Source organism: Boeremia exigua (assembly GCF_020726555.1).
Source record: "Boeremia exigua strain MPI-SDFR-AT-0100 chromosome Unknown C7974scaffold_2, whole genome shotgun sequence".
Taxonomy (NCBI): domain Eukaryota; kingdom Fungi; phylum Ascomycota; class Dothideomycetes; order Pleosporales; family Didymellaceae; genus Boeremia; species Boeremia exigua.
Genome location: NW_025763519.1, coordinates 1,251,239 through 1,272,729, shown reverse-complemented (window position 1 = coordinate 1,272,729; position 21,491 = coordinate 1,251,239). Strand labels below are relative to the sequence as shown.

The 21,491-nt window shown below is 54.2% G+C and overlaps 9 protein-coding genes across 9 annotated transcripts; 5 read left to right on the top strand and 4 right to left on the bottom strand.

Moving 5' to 3' along the window:
- Positions 1-103: 103 nt before the first annotated feature.
- On the bottom strand, positions 104-3,472 carry C7974DRAFT_446972 (uncharacterized protein; the record flags this gene model as incomplete). The annotated part of the gene is made up of 3 exons (XM_046145616.1): positions 104-1,037; positions 1,086-3,355; positions 3,389-3,472. Coding segments are annotated over 3 exons (3,120 nt in total), but the record flags the coding sequence as incomplete, so codon positions are not given.
- Positions 3,473-3,780: 308 nt separating this feature from the next.
- Positions 3,781-5,597, bottom strand: C7974DRAFT_327712 (uncharacterized protein). The gene is made up of 2 exons (XM_046139016.1): positions 4,604-5,597; positions 3,781-4,552 (listed from the first exon to the last, which is right to left on the bottom strand). The coding sequence occupies exons 1-2, from the start codon at positions 5,130-5,132 to the stop codon at positions 4,209-4,211; spliced, it is 873 nt and encodes a 290-aa protein (XP_046001427.1). The 5' UTR covers positions 5,133-5,597; the 3' UTR covers positions 3,781-4,208.
- A 1,183-nt stretch (positions 5,598-6,780) lies between these two features.
- On the bottom strand, positions 6,781-7,330 carry C7974DRAFT_408993 (uncharacterized protein; the record flags this gene model as incomplete). Its single annotated transcript, XM_046143367.1, has 2 exons — positions 6,781-7,161; positions 7,214-7,330. The coding sequence occupies 2 exons, from the start codon at positions 7,328-7,330 to the stop codon at positions 6,781-6,783; spliced, it is 498 nt and encodes a 165-aa protein (XP_046001426.1).
- A 353-nt stretch (positions 7,331-7,683) lies between these two features.
- Positions 7,684-10,140, bottom strand: C7974DRAFT_430897 (DNA repair protein endonuclease SAE2/CtIP C-terminus-domain-containing protein; the record flags this gene model as incomplete). The annotated part of the gene is made up of 3 exons (XM_046144738.1): positions 7,684-9,908; positions 9,956-9,988; positions 10,041-10,140. 3 exons carry the CDS (start codon positions 10,138-10,140, stop codon positions 7,684-7,686), a joined length of 2,358 nt encoding a protein of 785 aa, XP_046001425.1.
- Positions 10,141-10,339: 199 nt separating this feature from the next.
- Positions 10,340-12,302, top strand: C7974DRAFT_385429 (F-box domain-containing protein). The gene is made up of 2 exons (XM_046140949.1): positions 10,340-10,528; positions 10,579-12,302. The coding sequence occupies exons 1-2, from the start codon at positions 10,377-10,379 to the stop codon at positions 12,074-12,076; spliced, it is 1,650 nt and encodes a 549-aa protein (XP_046001424.1). The 5' UTR covers positions 10,340-10,376; the 3' UTR covers positions 12,077-12,302.
- Positions 12,303-12,411: 109 nt separating this feature from the next.
- On the top strand, positions 12,412-14,440 carry C7974DRAFT_350997 (FMN-dependent dehydrogenase-domain-containing protein). Its single transcript, XM_046139475.1, has 3 exons — positions 12,412-12,767; positions 12,820-14,130; positions 14,179-14,440. The coding sequence occupies exons 1-3, from the start codon at positions 12,740-12,742 to the stop codon at positions 14,358-14,360; spliced, it is 1,521 nt and encodes a 506-aa protein (XP_046001423.1). The 5' UTR covers positions 12,412-12,739; the 3' UTR covers positions 14,361-14,440.
- A 293-nt stretch (positions 14,441-14,733) lies between these two features.
- C7974DRAFT_102156 (uncharacterized protein) lies at positions 14,734-16,605 on the top strand. Its single transcript, XM_046134857.1, has 3 exons — positions 14,734-14,818; positions 14,865-16,015; positions 16,067-16,605. The coding sequence occupies exons 1-3, from the start codon at positions 14,764-14,766 to the stop codon at positions 16,379-16,381; spliced, it is 1,521 nt and encodes a 506-aa protein (XP_046001422.1). The 5' UTR covers positions 14,734-14,763; the 3' UTR covers positions 16,382-16,605.
- C7974DRAFT_102169 (uncharacterized protein) lies at positions 16,606-17,779 on the top strand. Its single transcript, XM_046134858.1, has 2 exons — positions 16,606-17,167; positions 17,262-17,779. The coding sequence occupies exons 1-2, from the start codon at positions 16,829-16,831 to the stop codon at positions 17,472-17,474; spliced, it is 552 nt and encodes a 183-aa protein (XP_046001421.1). The 5' UTR covers positions 16,606-16,828; the 3' UTR covers positions 17,475-17,779.
- Positions 17,780-19,015: 1,236 nt separating this feature from the next.
- Positions 19,016-20,857, top strand: C7974DRAFT_102145 (uncharacterized protein). The gene is made up of 2 exons (XM_046134856.1): positions 19,016-19,296; positions 19,350-20,857. The coding sequence occupies exons 1-2, from the start codon at positions 19,177-19,179 to the stop codon at positions 20,757-20,759; spliced, it is 1,530 nt and encodes a 509-aa protein (XP_046001420.1). The 5' UTR covers positions 19,016-19,176; the 3' UTR covers positions 20,760-20,857.
- The last annotated feature ends 634 nt before the right edge of the window (positions 20,858-21,491 follow it).

Sequence of the window (21,491 nt, the reverse complement as noted above, 5' to 3'; positions counted from 1 at the left end):
ATCAGTCTTCTCAGGACGTCGCGAATAGCGGCTTGCACTCAGCCAGGTCTTGCGCCTGCTCCTCACGAATGTGATTCGCGTAGAGGCCTTGAGCACTCGCCCACCTTTGCTCGGCTCCCTCCTGCGCCGTACCTTGAGCTTGGGACCCGCGAGGAAGCGGGTACGGTCGGCCTCATCTGTGGATCAGTCAACGCGAGACCCGGCCTTGACAGTGCAGGGGCAGGGGGGGAGTCGGGCACGGGCACGGGTACGGTGTGCACAAGACACTCGCTCACCAACCCTCACTCTGGCCCTCCCAGCCAAGGTCAAAACCCTCGTCGCCCTGCTCCTGCTCGCCCCAGTCCATCTTCTCGAGCTCGTTGCGGAAGAAATCCATTTCTTCGCCCAACACACCAGGCTTCGCTCCGAGACTCTCGGGATAGCGTTTGAGATTGAACCAGTGCGTCAGGCTGCGCAGTGCTTGCTCCAGCGGCACACTCTCGTCAACCTCGGCATCCACATCGCTGCCTGCCAGCCAGTCGTCCCTAAGCTCTGGGCGGCAATGCAGATACACAGCGGTGATGACTCGCATATTGGACTGGCGCCACTTGCGGCCACAGTAGGGCACCTGGTTCTTGAAGAGCTTGAGAGTGTACAACCGCAACTGTGGCTGCGGAACTTTCAAGCTCTTGCGAAGGAACTGCGAGGATTTGTAGGATACAAGCATGAGGTTTCGATGGGCCTTGTTCTTGCAAATCTTCTGCATGATGCGCATGTAGTTTATCGAGGTAAAGAACGCGCGCCAGGAAAAGGTGGTGATGGGTTCGGAAGGTAGCTCATTGGTGGGGAAGCCGAGTTCGTCGACCTCGGGAGGTTGGAGTACAGAAGGATGAGACATGGATCCAACACCCGAATCGATTGATTCGTTGCGGGTGAGGCGGATGGGTGGAGGAGCTGCTTCATCGGAGTCTGATTCCCTGTCTGACTTGTCCCCAGTGTTGTCGTTAGCCCTTTCGTCAACTATGTTGCGAGAGTGAGCGCGACAAAAGTTGAAAAAACTAGCATTGTCAGCGAGTGGTAGAGGGGAAAACATCAATGGAACCTACTTCAGCTCTTCCTGCTCGCTCTTGAAGTTAACAATCTTTTCAATCTCTTGCAGTTGCAATAATTTCAGAATTAAGGGAATGTAGCTGGAGTCGACCAGTAGCTGAGTGATGTATTCAAACTTCAAGATGTGTGACACCTTGAACCATTTGAGGATCAGCATAAGTGTGCCGGTAACAGCCTGATCCAAGACTTCCTGAGTTCGCATAGCGTCCAGTTCCTCGTTCGTCGCAGGTGTATTGCTGTGGCCATTCATACCATTAGTCTCAGGCCTCTGCGCTGACATTCCGTTGACATTGTCGTTGTACTGAAAGCCACTCTGCAATCCATTTGCTCCACTCGACTGTGTCACGAGGGCAGTGACGTGTGCTAAGATCGCCTTGATCAGAACTATGACCAGAGACTGCAGACTTGAGAGTGCGTTGCGGTAGAAGTCTTCGACAAGACCCATTCTCTCCTCGATACTCCCAGCGACATGCTTCTTTTTCTCTGGTGAACCTTCCCTGGGCTCGAGTGACAGCTCTTCAACATCGGGGTTATCGTCAGGGCCAGACCAGCCCCGCTCGTACTTCATGAACGCCACACGTTCTTCCCAGAGCTGCTTCATTGCGCGTGTGGCCTTCATACGCGTAGCGAATAGCTCGGCCGCTTCTAAGATGGATGCTGGAATGTCAGACCCCTCCCACTTGCGTCCAACAAGCATATCTTGGAGATCAGTGGAGCCTTTGCCACCCAGGTTGTTACTGGACTCATCAAGTGGTGGATACAGGAAGGGAAACATCTGGTTTGTTTGGTAATTTTGTTTCTTACCGCCCTTTCCGCCCGGTCCAGCTGGTGAAGGTGGAGGCGAGGGTGCAGGAGTCGCAATATGTACGGGTTGATGAAGGATTGAGGTGTTGTTCCCATTTGTATCCCCAAGCCCAGAGCCGAAGACATGATTGCCTGCCACTTTGTTCGGATGATTCCTCAAAGGGGGAAGGATAGAGTTGTTCTCTGGCTCCAGAGGGAACAGCGGTGCGGGTGGGTTGTACGCGGGGTACTTGGAGCTAATCTCTTGTCGGAAAAGATGGTAGTCAAGAGGCGATGCTGTGATGATTGGCTGTCCGCGAGCATCTTCAGCATCGAGATTCTTGTCCCTGAAGGAATCCTTAGCCTTGTCGGCTTCAGAGAGACCGCCAAAACAGACGAGCAATGCTTTCCACAAGAGAAGCGTGACCTTGCTGAGCGGAAGGTGGATCGACTCGTCCCATCGTAGCTTCGAGATGACGTCGATGAGCAACATGAGCAAGCCTGGTTCCTTGAGGTCAAGGACGACGCCTCTGAGGCTCAGATCGTTGTCGGTGACTTCTCGATACCGCGCAACTTCCAATACGACGTAGACAGCAGTCATAGCGCACCATAGCTCACGGCGTTCGGCCTCTTTGCCCTCGTGCTGTTCGTCCTCGGATATGACGCCGCAAGCGCGCATGCTGGAGGTGCGCAGGACGTCTACGACTGTTTGGACGCCGTCGCATGCGGTCAGCAATCTGACGTTGCGCAGTATCAGCTCGAGCTGCTGCCCCGAGCGCTCGTAAGCGGTGCCGGGCGTTCTCTCTTCGCCGTCAGGTTGCTCGTCATGCTGCTCATCAGGCTGCTCATCAGGCTGCTCATCAGGCTGCTCGTCAGGCGCTGTGGCAAGGCCGGCAGTCTCATGCCAGCACCCGAGCAGCACATAGACCAGCGCCTCGAGCCTCTTCAGGCGCTCCGTCGGCTCCTCCTCGCGGATTTCGTGCAGGAGATGGCGGACAAAGGCCGTGTGCTGGGCGTCGGCCGCGCGGGTCCAGTCGAGACTGCCGTCCGTGTACGAGGCGTCGCTGCGGCGGTTGAAGCTGGTCCAGGCGAGGGCAAAGCTGGCCTGCGCCTTCAGCAGCATGGCCTGCTCCTCCACGGCGTACGTGAACCACTCCTCGAGCTGCTCGGCCAGGCTTGATGCATCGTCGTACACAAAAGCATACGGCGTCGCCTCGGCGCGCGGCAGGCCGCCCTGGCTGACCAGCTGGTGCAGCTGGCTGAGCGAGAGCGCGCTGCCCGGCGTCTGGGGCGGCGGCTGTTGCGGCGGCGCGGGCGGCGGTAGGTGTAGCGGCGGCTGCGTGGGCACCGAGTTGCCTCGCGCGAGCCCCGGACGGAGGGGCAGGGCAGGCAGGCCGGCGCGGCCAGCGTCGCGCCCGTCGACGAGCTGCGCGGCGGCGTCGACGGGCGCATGCAGGTCGGCGGGCTCGGCCTCGATGACGGGCTCTGCAGGCGCGGCGGGCTCTGCAGGCTGGACGGGCTCGCTGTTGTCAATGTCGAGCAGGTCGCCCTCGTCGACGCCCGCAGGCACAACGGGCGCCTCCTGCACGTCGTGCTGGTCCGCCATGGTCGCGCGCGGGGTCTTGCGGTGTTGGTGTGTTGGCCGCGGGAGTCTTGCGGGTCTAAGCGTGCCCACCACAGCAGGCGCGTACTTCACCTGTTCATGGTCGGTCGTCAGTCCTTCCTACGCCCGCGTCTTGACTGTCAGCCGTCTGAACGCGACAAGGCCAGGAGGCCAATGCGATCGTGGCGTGCCATGTCCGGGCACGGTGCTGGCCGCGTGTGGAGACGATGCCCCCGCCGTCCGAGGCCATGGAGCATCACAATGCTGCGTCACTGCGTCACCAGCATCACGACAGCTATGCCACGAGCAAAGAACACCGCGTGCACAAGGGCTCGAACACGGTACTAACTGGTAGTGAGCCAGCGTAATTGTCATAGCCACCATCCTAATACTTCGTCACGGCAGCTATGCAACGGGAAAAAACACCGCCATACCCTCTACCGCCGCGAGACGCGTGCAACTGCTTCGCAAATGACCGCCTGATGCTACCTCCACTGGACGTGGCCCACATCTCGTAATGAGTGTTGCTGATGTCGAAGAACGCCGGAAATGAAGCAACCAACAGCCGTGGCAGGCGGGAAAGAGAAAGACCTTCGTCTACTGATAGCCAACGACCAGCAATAAAAGCAGAACCGGAAAACAGACCTCGCCGAACATGACGTGTGAGCAACAAGCCTCGATACTAACCACTCAATCTGCACGTGAAATTACTTGAAACAACCCGCATTCAGAGTCAGCTTGGACCAGTAGCCTCGCCATTGTTTTCTCGCTCCTTGATCTCGTCTGGCACGATGCCCGCATTCTCACAAGCACGCTTGTAGATCTGGGCTTCGTCCCACGCGCGTTGACATTCAGCCTTGAACTTGTCGCAGCTGGCGCTGAGCTCGGTGATGGCCTGTTCCGTCAAGAGCTTTTCTAATGTCCACTTTTCAATATTCTGCTGCTCGTTCTCCTTGAGCTGCGTTATAAACTGCACCGCGCGCTGTAGGATGGAGCCCTTGTTCTTCTCGCAGCCAGGAACGATCTTTGCAAGCTCGTTGATGCCTTCGTTGATCGTCTCACGCCGGCGACGTTCGACTGGATGCTGTTAGTTGGGTGGAACGAACGGTAGTCCCTGGCTGCAATTACCTTCTTTGTGGTTGTCCCTCCTTACTTTGTGCCATTCATCAGAGCCGACAACAGGCTTGTGCGAGGCACTCTGGGGTGGCGAGTCGCTGTTAGCGGGCTGGCCAGGACGACCCGTTTGCGTTGCAGCCTTCAGAGCTTCGAGGCTGAAGTCCTGCATGCTGGTCTGCTGCTGGTGGTCACCGAGGTTGAAAGAATTATCGCTGCCGGTGGCCTGTGTCTGGAACTGGAGTTCTGTCGCCTGGGGCACAGTCATCTGATGGTAAGCCAAAGCTGCGGCCGCAGTGTCGCCCACACTCGACGTGTTGCCGCCGCCATTGTGACTCGACATGTCGAACTGCTGCAGGTCGTCGTTAGCGCCTGCGTTATGGGCAGCGAGATGGAAGGCAGTATCCTGGTCGGTCAGGTCGGCGTTGACCATGTTGGGCGCGGAGCGATTCATGCCCTGGTCGCGCGTGTCGCGTTTGCGTTTGTTGGAGTGGAGGTCCTGGCCCAGTTTGGCGTCAGTGTGGTAGCCAGCAATGTCTGCCATGATCCGCGCCGGCAGTGCAGAAGACGCGGTCGAGAGCTGCTGGAGCGTGCGAGGCGGCAGGGGGTGCAGGCCGGGGGGTGCAGGCCGGGGGAGTGATGGGCAGCAGAGGCGCGGGCGACAAGCGACACGGCACTATGCGGCAGCTGGCTGGCAGTCGCGGGCTGCAACGGCTGCAGAGGCGCGCGGAGAGTCCTGCAGAGCGCCAGAGTTAGCACGGGCGCAGGCAGGTGAGTATGTAAAGCGGTGCGACGCGGCGTCCAGCAGCGCAGGCGACGCGGCGCACTGATTGCCTGTCGCTGTGGGACCACGCTGTCACTCTCGAAGCGGACCGTCGTATCGTGCGAATGTGCGGGTGTCGCGCAGTGCACAAGCCCGTCGTGCGTCGTTTCGTTGCCGTTGACGCGCGCGCCGACCAGTGCGGGACGCGGAGCAACAACACGCCCAGCGACGAGCGGCGGGGGCAGCCACGGCCCAGGGTCGCGCATCCGTCGCGCGCATCGCAGGCACAGCGCGCGCACAGCACAGGCGCATCGCAGGCCATCCCGAGCACCCGTGGTGGTTCGCAGCGCGGCGCCGTCCAGACGACGCGTTGCGGCCGACGTGCAGATATGTGGGACTTACCAGAGCGATCTTGATGTTCGTGCCCGCGCGGATACACGTGAGGCTTGGAAGGTCAGGACGGATCAGGCGTATTAGGCTTCAACATGAACCTCGAAGACGACGAAAAAGGCCCGGATTTCGATGCACGCGTTTCGCAGGACGCAGAAGGCTGCCGTACAGCAATGGACGAGTTCTGCTGGGTGCGACCTTCGATTGTATGGCGAGAGGTGCTTCGGGGGTGGAAGTCACATGAACGACGCTGGGTCACGGGAGGTCTTACTTATGAGTTCACACCAAAATGCCGAGAGGGACCGCGCTAAAATGCAACGAATCAGACGCCTGCGCCACGCCATGCAACTGCTCCCTGCCGCTGCCGCTCGAGCAACCTCCGCACATCGTGGTGTGCTCCTTCACCAGCCTCTGGCAAGCCCTGTTTCTGGTCACCTTCGCCTTGTTTCCTCTCTGGCCGTAACCCATCCCGCACGCTTTGCGCCTCGTCACGGGCAGCGGTGCCGTGCGCCATCCCCGCGGCTGGCCATGCGCAACGCTTCAGACTCATCTGCAGCTGCTGTGCGCCATGCAGACCTTGAAATGGAGCCTTCTTATCTCAAACACTGCTGCCCATAGTCTCTTCCCCACGCTGCACTGAGCCGCCCGGTTGTATTGCACAGATGACACCCTTGCGCACTGCCTAAGCAAGCAGAGGAATCAGCAGACAAGACACATGATGGTGGCATGTGACACACCACTCCCCCACATTCTCACTCGGAGTTGCATCACGAACCGCCTTGTTTCTGTACAACGTGATCTATCTGTGAGCGCGCTTGGCGTAGGGCTGAGGCTGCATGTCTGACGTCTTTCGCAACAACCTAGACTGACCATAGACAAGCACGCCTATTAAGGGTTGGTAGTGGTTGAGACGAGAGGCAGCATGTATCAGACAAACGTCTCGCAACGTGAACCGGTGATTAATCTGCATCATTCTTGCTACTAACCCTTGTGCCCCCGCTGTCTACCTGCAGGTGTACTCATTATACGGGTCGATGTTCTAGGGCCTCACCACAGCTGGGAAGAAGAAGATGGTCAAGGTGACCAGTAGTGGAAGGCTATTGACGAGTTGCCTTGCCATGATACGATAGAATCGACTTCGCGGAAGTGCGCCACATGCAGGGCCCACGTAGTCCCCTCGCAGTCCATTCTTCTGACTGTCCATAGCCGCTTCTAAACCTTCGGGGACACCCACAGCAATCAATCCTAGAGAGGATGCGAACAATGTAAGCCATAGAATCGAGTAGAAACGCGCGGGAAGTTGGTATCGGTTCGTGCGAATGCCGTCTCTTGTGCTCGTCCACAGGCGGCGAATGAGAGTGGTAATTGGAATGCCGCCGACGCGGGCGTAGTGCCAGGGCTTTATCGCGAGATTGGTTTGCTGCCAACGTGGTCAATGAGCTGCAGGATCAAGACATGGTGGGAATAGCCACCCTTGCAGTATCGGACACCTTGCGCACCTTCAGCCACTCCTCGATCGCGGACTCGGTACTCTCGGCAGCGAGATTGAACGGCTGATCGGCAAATGGAGACGGCGGTGGTGCAGTCATTGCGATCTCGGGTCGTACGGGCTGAGGACAGGTATCGGTGAGATGGGCTTGGTCATGTGAGCTTCTTGCGATATGATGCCGCCTGGTGCTTAGCTGGACATGGCATCAGAAAACCGGCGCGGCCGGTTGCAATGGCGGCAGAAGTCCGAGCGTATCAGTTCAGAGATTGCGTGGTGCGCAATCAGACACAGAAAGCGTAAACGATCGGTGAAGGAAGTGGCGATACTTAGTGGCGCGGAAGAAGTGTTCAGGGAGGACATTTTGTTCACTCAACAGCGCCGTACCATTAGCAGGCAATATTTGCACTTGGTCACTTGACGTCATTGTAATTCCAGACAACTTGTTGTTTGGTATTAGTCGTCTCTGAAAATCCATCTCCCACCCTTCTTCTGCGCCTCGAGCCAACGCTCCTGCACGATCCTGACCTCTTGCTCCTTCGCCCTTCCTCTGTCGTCCTCTTGCTCTTGTGTAGTTGGAAAATCGACACGCCAGAAGCCTGGCGGCGTTTGGCGTCGTTCGTAAGCTTCACGGTGTTTACCGTTGTCATTGGCCATTTTCTTTGTGCGCGCCTGCAAGACCAGCTCAGCACGTTCATCTGATGACATCTGCGTTGAGATGACTGTGGTGTATGCGTCGCCAAGATAGTCTTCTAATAATTCCTCTTCCTGTGATGCAGACAGTGAATCTAGTGCTTCAGCTAGGTGGCGGAAGTGGGAGCCACAGCACCGAGGGTTAGTGCAGCCAGGGAGGCACATGCGATCACCGCGTTTGCGGACTGTCTCGGAAAATGCGTAGCTGTAGCCCTGGTTGTAAGCCGGGTTTGGCTTGAAATCATGAACTCTGAGTTCCTTTACCGGCTTCTCGCGAAGACGTGCCTGCTTGCGAGGCGGTGATAGTTTGTGCTTGTGCTTCATAGAACGCTTGTCAGGAGTGTGCATGCTCCAAGTTGGTCGACTCTCGAGCGTCGTATCTTCTTGCTGGCATGCCAAGGCCATTGCTGCAAGCCGTCGAGACCCATCCAAGCCAGAAGGTGACTGTTCTGTCCGAGACGTAGCGATGGGAGAGTAAGGTACCTGCTCCTGCTTCACAGGGTGTGAGCCTGATGTATTTTGGCACTGCAAGCGGCGTTTGGGTGTCTGGGTATCCTTCGCAGCCCGCAACTTTTGCAGGCGCGCTCGAGCAGCGCTAGGGGGTAGTCTCAGCTCGTTCTCGTCCATTGGCGGAGGCAGCTCGCCGGATTCTGCGAGTATTCCATGCTCAGAACGTCGGGCTGTGGCTTGCTTCGACCGCTTGTTTGATGTGACCTCTGGCATCTGTACGACAATATTGGGATCGAGGGGTTGAAGGACCTGTTCGTTGGCGCATTGATCCGGGGGCTCACTGGGAGTCCACATGTCTGCTGCAGCGATCTGAAGCTTATCTTGTTCTCCGAACGATCGGAGACCCGCTCTGTGTTCTCTTTGTAAGACTTGTTGGTTTGTAGCCTGCGAGAACGGGGCGCTGCTAGATCGCTGATTACGAATTGTGCCGCTAGCATTCGAGTACATTATTGTAGTCCTTTGTGAAGGCAAGGCTGCCTCAAGCTTATTTGCTGCGGGATCGTCGAGGTCAATCGTCTCCGTGCGTAAAAGTGTATACACAGACCGTGGTGGGCTGCTCAATGGTTCGTCTTTCACCCGATGGGGCTTTGCAGGCGTGCCGTCTGAAGATCGTCCTGCATGTAGCCCGATTCTAGGTTGCTGAACCCTTTTCCGCTTCAGCGAACGCTCTGATACGACTTGGAGCAGATCATCTTCGTCGTCCACATGCACAGCTTGGCTTCTTCGATTGAGCTGATCAGGCGCTTCATCAACTGTGGTTTGGCTTGAGCTCGGCATTCCGTTGGTTTCGACCTCATATCTGCGCGACCTATCCAGTCTTGTGTTGAAAGAGATGTCGTTGTGTGAAACACCCTCGAGCTCATCGAAGTTCATAGCTACAGGTCCCTTGGGGGTGGCTGCATGATCCGCCGACTGATACCCCTCAGATAGTATTGTGTCGTCGCCAGTCTCGATATTTGTAGCGGGAGTAGGAGATATGCAGCTTTGGTCAACACGCTGGAGTGGCGTTGATTTGCTGTTGACAGATGTCGGACTTGAAGGCATGTGCGGTGGAACTTCTTCTTCGTTCTGAAGAATGACCGAAAGTTTGGATGGCCCTTTCTCAGCTCTGGATGTGCCTTTAGGCTTCGGATGCGGCTTCTGGCGATCAGCATATTGCTGCCATGCGCGTACGCTGTCCTTCATCTCTCTGTTTTTTTGCATCACAGTAGTGTTCTTCCTCTCAAGATATTTGACTTTCTGGGAGAGGTCCTGATATTTCTTGTTCAATTCATCGTACTTCTCGGTTAAATGGCGGTGCTCCTCCTTGGACGCGTCCATTGATGCAGTAGCTGCATCATTGGGGTTCGTCAGTGGTACTGCATCTTTAACTCTTTGCTGAAGTTCAACCTCTAGTCGTTGATTTTCCTCAATAACCTGTGTATTCTTGATAGTCTGTTCGCTGATGTGATTGAACAAAAGTTGCTGGTTCTCATCTCCTTGAGTAATGCTTAGCCAAATACACATAGGTACACGACATACTTACTTCTTTTTAGTTCTTGTTGATGGCCCTCTTCTCCTAACGCATCGTGAGCTTAACATAACGCGTGTGGTGTAGGTTGTGCGCGTACGAATCTTCCACTCTTTCTCGAAGTCTGGCGCGATAACCTCATCGTAAACGCGCGCCCACAGGCTCTTGTTCTTTTCAACCCAGGACGTGAAATCTGACATCCTCATCAAAACTTCATGATCAGAGACAAAGGCTGGATGAGAGAATGTTTCCACTCCGTTAATTTGCTAACGATGTCTGCTGCCTGGCGTCAACGCCTAGAAACGCGCTAACGTGAGCGCGCAGCCACGTGCAAGCCCGCGCACGGTCCAGACGGATGACGATAAGATATGCTCCACTTACTTGCTCCGAGGCCTAATTCGCCTCAGCCTTTCAGAGCACATAGGACGGCCCGGCCATGAAGCGGTCGCGTGAGGAAGAGAATGGAGCTGAGCGCCCAGCAAAGGTACGGCGCGTTTCAAATATTGACAGGCTGTCAAGGCTGAGCGACGAGTTGCTGATACGCATCTTAATGTTCTTGCCTGTGTCGTCTCTCTTGACTTCTCAGAGGTAGGTGAGTACATACAACAACCACTTGGCTCAGACTTTAATAGCGATAGGATATCGAAGAAATACAGTCGCCTCACGGTCGATTCCGAGCTTTGGAAAGCAGCCTATTACCACACATTCGTACGCCCACGCGCATCCCGCATACCCGGCCCCAAGAGTCACGATCGACTACACTACTCGTCACGGTTATCAAAATGGCTAGGTGACGGAGCATTGGTAAAGCAGGGCGCCAACACGAAATGGAAACAACAGTACCGCTTGCGCCACAATTGGTCGCAAGGGAAATGTGCTGTCAGTGAGATCGTTGTGTCTGAGCAGCCACCAGAGCCACCACTGCTAGTCATGATGTCCAACGGTACTATCTTTGCAGCAGATTCGATGAGTGGTCTGAGGGCATGGAGTCTAAAGGGTGAGCGTGAGCTGCTTGCCTCTATTTCACTCGGCGTGCCTGCATCCGAAACCTTGTTGCAACCTGTGTCTATGGCGATCGATTCGAACTCTGGACTTGGAGATGGCAGGAACGAAACAGTCGTACTGAGCTTTGAAGACGGGTCATTTTCGATCTTCGCATTATGCCGGGACCGTAAGACCTTCAGCATTCTGTTTACCCACCCACCTTCGTCGAATGGAATGGTGTCAGCGCTGGCAATGTCATGGCCATATCTTCTTACTATGACAGAGGATCACCTTTTGTCTCTTTATGCCTTTGCTGAAGTGCAAGACACCGCCATCGTACTTGAGCCTCCGCGACTTCTCTACTCATTACGGTCTCACACAGCGTGGCCCCCAGTCTCTTTGTCCTTACGCACGACAGCAACAAGTATGACCGCAGCGATCGCATACTCGTTACCCACATACCTCTCCGGATGGACAGTTGGTGTTCAAGAGCTAAACCTCTCTCACAAGGGCGAACTACTCGGGTCGCGGCTGGCCACTGCAGCCGACGAGCATTCATTTACACTCTCAACTTACCGATCTTCCTCGTCGCTGTCTAGTCGTTCTTCTTCCCCTGGCACTTCGCGTGAGCCATCGCTATTAAGCCCGCCGAGGAATTCCAAACCGACGTCAATGTCATATTCCCATCCATATCTCCTTGTCGCCCATCCGGACAACACTCTTTCCCTCTATCTTGTGAAGTCCACCGACTCTACGCTGTCCATAAGCTCGGGTAATCGCCTCTGGGGCCACACGTCCGCTATCTCGGGTGCGCATGTAGGGATGCGTGGCAAGGCCGTTTCCGTCAGCAGATTTGGCGACGAATTGCGCGTCTGGGATCTAGAAGGCGGCACAGCCTCTTTCGCAAACCGACGACGGTTTCGAGATGGAAAGCTGAGTGTTAGAGTGCAGCCATCGAGAGCTACGGGCAAACTACAAGACAGCCATGATGAGGGTGTTGAAAGTACTTCTGGGCTAAAATTTGCGCTGGATCAAAAGTTCGACGACTCTAGTGTGAACCGGGGCTGGGTAGGATTTGATGAGCACAACGTGCTTGTGCTGAAGGAGAAGAAAGAAGGAGGCCAAGCGCTGGTCGTGTACGACTTCACCTAGAATTCAAGAGTGAAACATGTCTGAGCTCGCCTGGAAGACTACCAATTGTGGATGCAAACACTTTTTTCGACTTATAAGCAATACACACTTTGTAAGAGACCTTGCTCGAGCTAGCTGTATGGGCATTGCAATCAATTGCCGACGCGGGTGTCGGGTTTTTCCACTTCTCCTCGTCGACGCGTATGTATCATCAATCAATCCCTATCTTCTCTATATGTTCACACAGGTTCAGTTCGATTTTGAGACTCAACAACATGGGCGCATGTTCATGTGTACTTTGCTCAATACCTAATACCAGTCATGTCGGCCGCAACCCCCACTCACGAAGGATTTCGCACCAATCATAGTCCGCAACTTCCGGCTGACTTCCGAACCCATCTCTGCATCGAGAAATGCGGCCCGCCTTGCCTTGCTTAGGTGACAGCTACCCCGAAGTTTCGCGCCGCCACGACTCATGTGAGCTGCGATTTGCGGGGGCGAGGTTGCCGAAAGTACAAGGTGTCGGCGTCTGCTTCTCGGCTCTTGAGCTCTTTTTGCGTTGCTTTCCTTCTCCCCTCGAAGAGTCGAAGAGGTTGTTGTAACACTCATAGACGTCTTGGTGCTTTCTTCTGAGCCTTCTCCGGTTTTGTTACTTCCTGCACTACATATCAAGAGCTCCACGAGATGGCTAAGATATTCGATTTTGCTGAGGGTCAGTCACCGCGTTCTCGGAATAATTCAATTGCGAACTGACAGCGCAATAGTTGCGAAGCACAACACAGCGGAGAGCTGTTGGGTTGTCCTTTACGGCGATGTGTACGACGTAACTCGCTTCATTCCCGAACATCCTGGCGGCAGCAAAGTCATTCTTCAGCTCGCTGGCAGCGACGCAACAGAAGAGTATGACCCGATCCACCCGCCAGGCATGCTGGAGGAGAATCTCAAGCCTGAAGACAAGCTCGGCAAGATCAATCCTGATTCTAGGCCCAAGGAAGAACAAACGCCCATAGAGGCGGGAGAAGCCAAGGAGGAAGGGCCTGTGGACTTGGAAAGCATACTTAACATCGACGAAATTGAAGAGGTAGCAACGAAGAACATCCCTTACAAGGGCTGGGCGTACTACTACTCAGCCTCAGACGATCTCACGTCCAAAGCCTTCAACGGTGCCGTTTACCGCCAAATTCTCCTCCGTCCACGCACTTTCGTCGACTGCACATCCTGCGACACATCAACATCCTTCCTTGGACACAACGTCAAGCTGCCAATATATGTATCTCCCGCGGCTATGGCACGTCTTGCACATCAGGACGGCGAGTGGGGCATTGCTCATGCATGCGAGAAGTTCGGCGCTATGCAGCTTATCTCTCAGAATGCCTCCATGACACCTGAACAGATCATCGCGGACGCGACACCTGGGCAAGTCTTTGGCTGGCAACTATACGTACAGAACGAGCGGGCGAAGAGTGAGGCAATCTTAGCACGCATGAACAAGCTCGATCCCATCAAGTTCATTTGCTTGACACTAGACGCGCCGGTGCCCGGTAAGCGCGAGCACGACGAGCGCAGCAAGAACGTAGGGTCGAATCTGTCGGTTCGCGCAGCCGTACAAGAAGACCAAAGTGTCAGTAAGACGTCGACTGAGGCAAAGACACCAAAGCTTGCAGGTGTAGGTCAGAGTCTTTTCTGGGGCACCGCAGCAGACCTCACATGGCGCTCCACACTTCCTTGGCTTGCGAAACATACAAACAAGCCAATAGTCCTCAAAGGCATTCAGACACACGAAGATGCTTACCTGGCATCATGTTACGCGCCACAAGTCAAGGCTATCATCTTGTCGAATCACGGCGGCCGGGCGCTTGATACTGCACCGCCTGCGGTTCACACACTGCTTGAGATAAGGAAATACTGCCCTGAAGTATTCGATCGCATTGAAGTCTGGGTTGACGGTGGCATCAAGCGAGGTACAGACGTTGTAAAGGCGTTGTGCTTGGGCGCGCGAGGCGTGGGTGTTGGTCGGGCGGCGCTGTTCGGCCTGGGCGCTGGAGGTAAGGAGGGGGTTGCAAGGGTTCTCGAGAGTAAGTCACAATTCTGACATTGTGAATTACTAAACTAACAAGATGCAGTCCTGAAAGCAGAGACAGAGACATGTATGCGCCTCCTTGGTGTCGAGAGGGTGGATCAGTTGGGCATGCAACACATCAACACTCGGGCTGTGGAGCGCGATATCTACGACGGGCCGTCGTTTGCAAGGGCAGATGTTGAGAGACTTGCCAAAAACCCTGTGCCAGTGAGGGCGAAACTGTAGTTGACTGGGGTGATTTAATAGCATAGTGTAGTACGATAATTGACCGCATGATTACCTTCGCCTCATCGCATCGTATGGTGGTATAGAAATCATATTCATACAGCCGTCAGGAGCTCATCCAGGGCACCAGGGCATGCTGCAGGCTTCTGAGTGTTTATTCGCATGGTCTGTCATTTGATGTGTAGATATGCTTTTGTAATCATACAGCCTTGCGCCGTCTGAGTCGCTGGTCTGGTTGTAACTATAGACTTAAGTATACACAGTTCAAGAATATCAGGGCACTACAAGTCGGGGGGAATGGGTAACGTTGGACTGTTGGAGGAGGAGGAATTAGTGGTCGCGGTTGGCTAGCGCGAAACGGCGCGTCATTGGAAGCATTGTCACTCGAATACACCACACAACCATGATTGATGTCTGGAATGGAGACATACTCCTCCCAGACGGTGATTATGTCAAAGGTAACTATAGGTGAATAAAGACTTACATTGTACTGACAGCTCGTAGATATTGGCTTTTCAACCCCCAATGACAATACCGCCATTGCGATAACCGCGACGTCGCTTCGTTTCCTCTCCACCGTTGATACCGCAAAGATACCGTTGTATCTCGCTTTAGGGCCCAGTTATGATGTTTGGACAAGCAGTGCAGTATCAGAGGCATGGTTTGAGGCACGATTGCTGAGCCAACCCGCGTCTCCCACGGCGGCACCTGACGATGGCGCTCATGAATGGTGGACACTGGCAAGAGCACAATCGCCGATCGGTATCCTAGTACAAGTTGAGGGTCAGAGAAATGGTGCGCCGCAATCGAGAGTCACGGAGATTCTCTTTTATGGAACAATTGCCGCTGCGTCTACAGTCGAAGGTCCAATCTCGTCACAAGACGCCCCCAACGCTCAGCCCGGGCTCTTACACGAGCTACGTGTGCATGCGCTGCCACTGTCGTCTGACCTCATACATCACACTGCAGCCTCGGCGGCTTCGCCTGCTTCGCCGATAGTGAGCACCGTCCATCAGACTGGGGAAATCGTTGCCCAGTATCTGCATCCTTTACATGGCTTCCGCACGATACCGAAATCGCCCAAACGTAAGCGGGATTTGTTTGAAGAAGCAACAATTGCAAAGAGAAAGGCTAAAAGCAAGGGTGGAGAAAGTGTGGCGGCTGCTGCTGCTCGAACCATGGACTTGCAGCGACCATATACTCACCGCACCTCCATGTCGCTTGAAACTAAAGCATCGGCACTTCCAGACTCTCGACCTTCATCTGCACATGGTACGCTCCCTCGACCAGCGTATCGCCAACTTTCTCGATCACCCAGCATCAGCTCGGACACCAGGCCTGTCAGTCGAAAGGAAGCAGCAGAGGTACACGGAAGGCGCTCGAACCTGTCAAGAGTTGACACAGTTTCTTTGCAGGATCAAGAACCTACTACAGAGTCAAGGAACAAAGAGGCGCTCACAAAGGTCGTCATGGCGGCGATGCGCATGCATGGGCTACAACAGCGGAAGAAAACCAGGTCTCGTCGAGCTTCTCTGGCGCCTGGAATAGGGGAGTCGCAGGGTGTAATCAACGAGTTAACCGCAGAGGATGCTGCAAAAGACGAGGAATTCAAGCTGATCTATCATCAGACTTATAGAGGAGCTGCTTTGGCTTTGGTGTGTACTACCACTGACGTTCCCTGTTGTTCTTTACTGACCATGTACCAGAGAAAACACATGACTGAGAAACCGTTGCACACTCAGCCTGATCGAATGCGTGACCTGGTCGAGCAATTCCTCACTCTTTTTCTCAACGACCCACTCGCACACCCATTATCAAATAACGAAACGACCAATTTAGTCGCCACACCCGGGATCAAGCAGGTTGGAACATTTGGATCGAGTCTCCATGCAAGCCCTTTTGACTTGCCGAGTGGCATGAGGCGGCCGCCGATAGTAAGAGCTCAGACCGATAGTCAGGTCTTTACAGGCTCGCCAGTAAGCAAGAGAAAGTCGGATGATCGCAGACTTGAGCATGTGTGACAAATCGAGGACTAGCAGTTCTTCTACATGATCGATCAAACACAAGATGACCACAGGCGCCAATGAGCGCATTGTCACCCAGAACACACATGTCTGGTGTGATGCGACCGCCGCTCGAAGAGTCTTGAACGACGCGTCGTCTCACAAGCACAGAGCCAGAATGTAATCCGAAGTCATCATAGCGTTACCCGATTACAGATGTGTTGCAGTTTTATATGCTCATTCAATCTTCGCATCGTCGATCAGGCACATGCTCCATCGGAAGGCCAATGTCACAGCTAGCCCTGTGGACAAAGAGACGAACAACCTGAAAATCTAACAGATTCTGTTGTTACGTCGTAGTCTGCAGCATGCCGCTTCATATATTTTGTCCCGAACAAAGCGTATACATTGAGACAGGATCCTTCGAACAGAACACCACAGACTGGACTTCTTGTACTGTACTGTATGCTGATCTGGTCATCAAATCCTACTGCTTCATCAAGCCACATCATCACCATGCTATCGAAGGTCGTCACAATTGGGCTTCTATCCGCCGCTGGGTGTACTGCTCTCTCTTCTAACGAAATACCACCTTACTCTTGGGCTATTCATAACTTCAATGGGATCTGCTGGACAAAGACCTGCCGGGCATGGGACTTTAGTATATCCGGCTCTACTGGTCAATTAGGCCAGCCTGCTTTCGAAGCGTACGATTGTGGTCCGGACAGCCGAATCGATGAGCATCAGCACTGTGAAGGCATGGAGATGAATGTACCTGGTAGTGTGACTGTGCAAATCGAAGACGTAAGTGCTATTGGGGGAATACTGAGCGTGCAGTGTACCTTCTAAGAGTGAGTGTGTTCCGTCACAGGGAAACATGGTTTTAACAGAATGATAGGTCACCTATCAGTTACACGTATTACGGCAACCAATCGGTTATGTTTTGCGGCGATCCAGGTCAGCTCATGTTTCTTCACCCTACCGACTTCATCATCGTGCCGCATGCGGTCTTTGCTGTTGGATTGTAAGACCCAATGATACCACATTATATTGGTCGGAGGGACGTGTCATCTTTGATGCATATTTTTTAGCTAGCTGTCTTGGCCGATGAGGCGGACGCAGGGAAACGTGCGTCACGTTGGATCTCTCAGACAGACGTTGCGGGTATCGTAGTGTAGAGCCCATCAGTTGAAAGCACGTCATTCCCGGCTTCGTGCTGTGCCTGAATACCCGATACACGTTCCTTTCATGAAAACTCTTGCAGGACTTGAGAGCCAGACATTATTTCTTGTTCAGCGTTGCCAACGGAACCTATTGCGTCCCACAAGGGCCGCCATCTCAGATATCTTGACCCAAATACATGTTGACAACTATTCGTTCCTGAAAAGTGGGCTGGGACATGCTCTTTGTGTAAAGGTTTGAAGCAGATATTGCAGATGTGGATCGCCGTCACACTGTTCGCGCTATATCTGCCTCGAGAAGGTAGGTTGTGTGAAGTCGTGGTGAATTGTTGTGGTATCCCGTAGGCTAAGAAGAATGCATAGAGATGTTGTGCATGGCTCTGGAGGCAGTAAAGGGTGACGTGACTGCTTCTGGAAGGCCATGTTCAGCCCTAGGGTACGCCTCGTAATATTCACCGATAGCTAGCCCTTCAATTAGTGTTGGTCGCGTGAATGCAGCAACGAAGTAAGAAACCAACAAAGCTGCCGGCTTTGTTTGTCCTATCCGATCATTGTGATGTATAGCAAAGACAACATGTCAAACTAAGGAGATCTGCACACTAAAAGCCCTCTCTCGTCCAAGCGTCATGAGGAAAGCACAAGGCAGCGCCCAGGAATCGTGCATGTGTCTTGCCGTAGTTCGAACCAAGTGCGGATGGTAGAGGACAACATGGTGCTCCACGATATATAGGAGGCCATTTCCCTCTGATAGTACTTTTGTCTCGTCCTCTGCATCACAGCGTCACAGTGAATCTGATTTTGCTTACAAGTGACCTTCTAACGCATAGATGTTATTAAGGTCTGAACCTCGCTCGAATGGTCCAGCATTACCATTCTGATTTCGCCACTCCTGACAGAGCGCGTCGAGCTCCCTATTACTAGCCGGACTTACGGCAGCGCCAAAATCGCATCAATGGCCGAGATATGGCGTCCACCATGCGGGAAAATGCGTAGCCGACGTTTTGCTGGTCGAAGAGATGGAATGCGCAGGCGCTGCGCGCGCCGCTGATGATCGACCGATACACAATCGTCCCCGACCGCCGAAGAACCGTGTTCCTGCAGCATCTTCGCATCGCACCTTCCCGATCGGTCTACACCCGGCCTTCTTGGCAAACATGAGCTTGTCTCCTCCTTCCTCTCTCTACAAGCGAACTCCTTCCAATTGCGCACCCTGTTCCTTCGCAATCGCCCGCCACTATCACGCACGCCCAGCCTTTGCCCAGGAAGTCTACCGCAATGAAGCAGGTATTGGCGTGGCTTGTGCTTCGTGAGCTTCTTGATTGAGTATGATGAGTGGAACTTCGAGCGAATGATAAGAGGCGATAGATATTGATCCGCTTGGCGGGCGGGGACACGGTCACGATTGCATGCGATTGCGGTGGACCTGGACGCTGGACCCGGGTCTGCAGGGCTTTGTGCAATGAGGAGAGGTTGGCCATGCAACTGGCGCACGGGAGCAGGGTTGCGCAAGCATGTCAGGGCGAGTTGTGGGAGGCGAAGTATAAAGCTCGTGTGCTGCGCATTCCTCTGAGAACCACAGCCGCAGCTTGAACCTTACAGCTTTGTTGCTCGAAAGACAAGATCACCGCCAAAATGAAGGTCACAGTTGCGCTCGCTGCTCTCGCCGCTGCTGCGTCGGCGACCACAGAACTTAGGGGACGTCAAGATGGCCACAACGACAAGCCTTGCAAGAAGAGGCCCGATGTTACTTCAGTGAGATAACTGTCTCCTACAATGATTGTGGATCTATGCTGATACTTGTACAGAGGAAGCTTGAAGCCGACATCACCTCGAAAAAGTTGCTGAGGGGCGCCCAACAGCTTCAGGATTTTGCCTATAGCTACCCAGACCGTAACAGGATCATGGGAGGAAAAGCCCACGTTGACACTGTAAACTGGCTGAAGAAGGAACTGGAGGCTACCGATTACTACGACGTTACCCTCCAGCCATTCTCCAACTATGTAATGCTCGAGGGCGAAATTCGCCAGTTCACGATCGGTGGTCAAGCTATTAACGCGACCCTTTTCGAGTACTCTAATTCAACTACCGGCCTGGTCACTGCGCCCTTGGTTGTTGTAAGCAACTTGGGTTGTGAGGCATCCGATTACCCAGCTTCCTTGGCAGGCAAGATTGCGCTCGTCTCCCGTGGTACCTGCAACTTCGGCTTAAAGTCTGCTCTTGCCGGCGGCGCTGGTGCTATCGGCGCGGTGATTTACAACAACGTTCCCGGCACTGTCTCGGCCACTCTTGGCCCCCCTCCGCGCCCCGAGGGACCTTATGTTGCGACCGTTGGAATCTCTCTGGCGGAGGGTCAGGCATACGTCTCTCAGATCCAGGGCGGTGCGAACGTGACTGCCTCTCTTGATGTCCTGACTAAGGTCGAGGTTATCACCACCAACAACGTCTTGGCCACCAGCAAGTGCGGTGACAAGAACAACCAGCTTGCGCTCGGCGCTCACACAGACTCCGTAGGAGCCGGTCCTGGAATCAACGATGACGGAAGCGGCACTGTCGGTATCTTGAATGTCGCCAAGGCTCTCGCTAAGTACAACGTCAAAAACGCTGTCACCTTCGGCTTCTGGTCGGGAGAGGAGTCTGGTCTTCTTGGTTCCACCTACTTCGTCGAGAACTTGACTCCTGAGGAGGCTATCAAGATTCGTGCCTACCTTAACTTCGACATGATCGCCTCTCCCAACTACGTTCACCAGATCTACGATGGCGATGGCAGTGCCTACGGTCTGTCCGGACCTTCTGGCAGCAGTGAAATTGAGGAGTTCTTCGAGAAGTACTTCACCCGAGTCGGTGTACCATACAACGCCACCGAATTCAACGGACGCTCTGACTATGGTCCTTTCCTAGATGCCAACATCCCTGCCGGAGGTACCACCACTGGTGCTGACGAGGTCAAAACTGTCGAGGAACAGAAGATCTGGGGCGGCACTGCGGGAGCCATACTGGATCCTCAATATCACCAGGCTGGCGATACGGTAGACAACCTCAACCAAGAAGCTTGGCTGTTGCACGCTCGTGGTATTGCCGCTGCCGTTGCGAAGTATGCTACCTCTTGGGAAGGCTTTCCAGCTCGCGCTCCTGTCGGTAACACTACCGCCAAGCGAAGCGTATCTGAGGTCCGCAAGAGCGTTACTGGTGGTAAGCGCTCGCTAAAACTGTACTAGAAGACAGCGAGCCGTTTTTATGATAATGTATAGACGACTATATTGAAGACACTGAATGACTTGCAAGACCTTCATTAAAGTATAAAGCGTGATTCTCCATTCTGCTACGTATAATTGCAAACGTGATGTTGACATCGGCTTGGAGTTCCCCATATGGCTCTCAAGTTGCAGAAGAACGGCGGACAACCAACTCAACACAGAACTTGTAGCTATCATGGTATTCAAAGCTAAAAATTGCTCAAGCATTACTTAAATTGTAGGCAAAAAGGTTTCCTGTAGGTTTTTTGTGCATTCCTCTACGTTACTGTCGTGTGGTAAAATATCTGGCTCACACTAGTCCGCCGTTTCTCCTGCAACGCGAGAGAATGGCTGGCCTCATGTACTTAGTCACAAGGTTCGGCGGGCCACCGATCATGCACAATGAAGTTCACATCCATCCGATCCCCACAAAATCGTCACTCTCGCCCTTGCGTGCCCCTCAAGTTCGCACTGCCAGCACCGACGGCCAGCACTGACGTGCGAAAATAAGGTTTGCGCCTGAGCAGGGCCTGCCACGTTCGCTCGCTTGCCTGCCAGCGCACGTTGCGGGCGTTCGCGATGCGCTGTCACGGGTGCACCTGCAGCAATCATCCGATGACGGACAGCCTTCTCGAAGCATGCCCCGCCTGCGCCGCAGGCTACTGTGCATATTGGGAGTGTGAGGCGAGTTCGATGTGGGAGTACAAGTTTTGC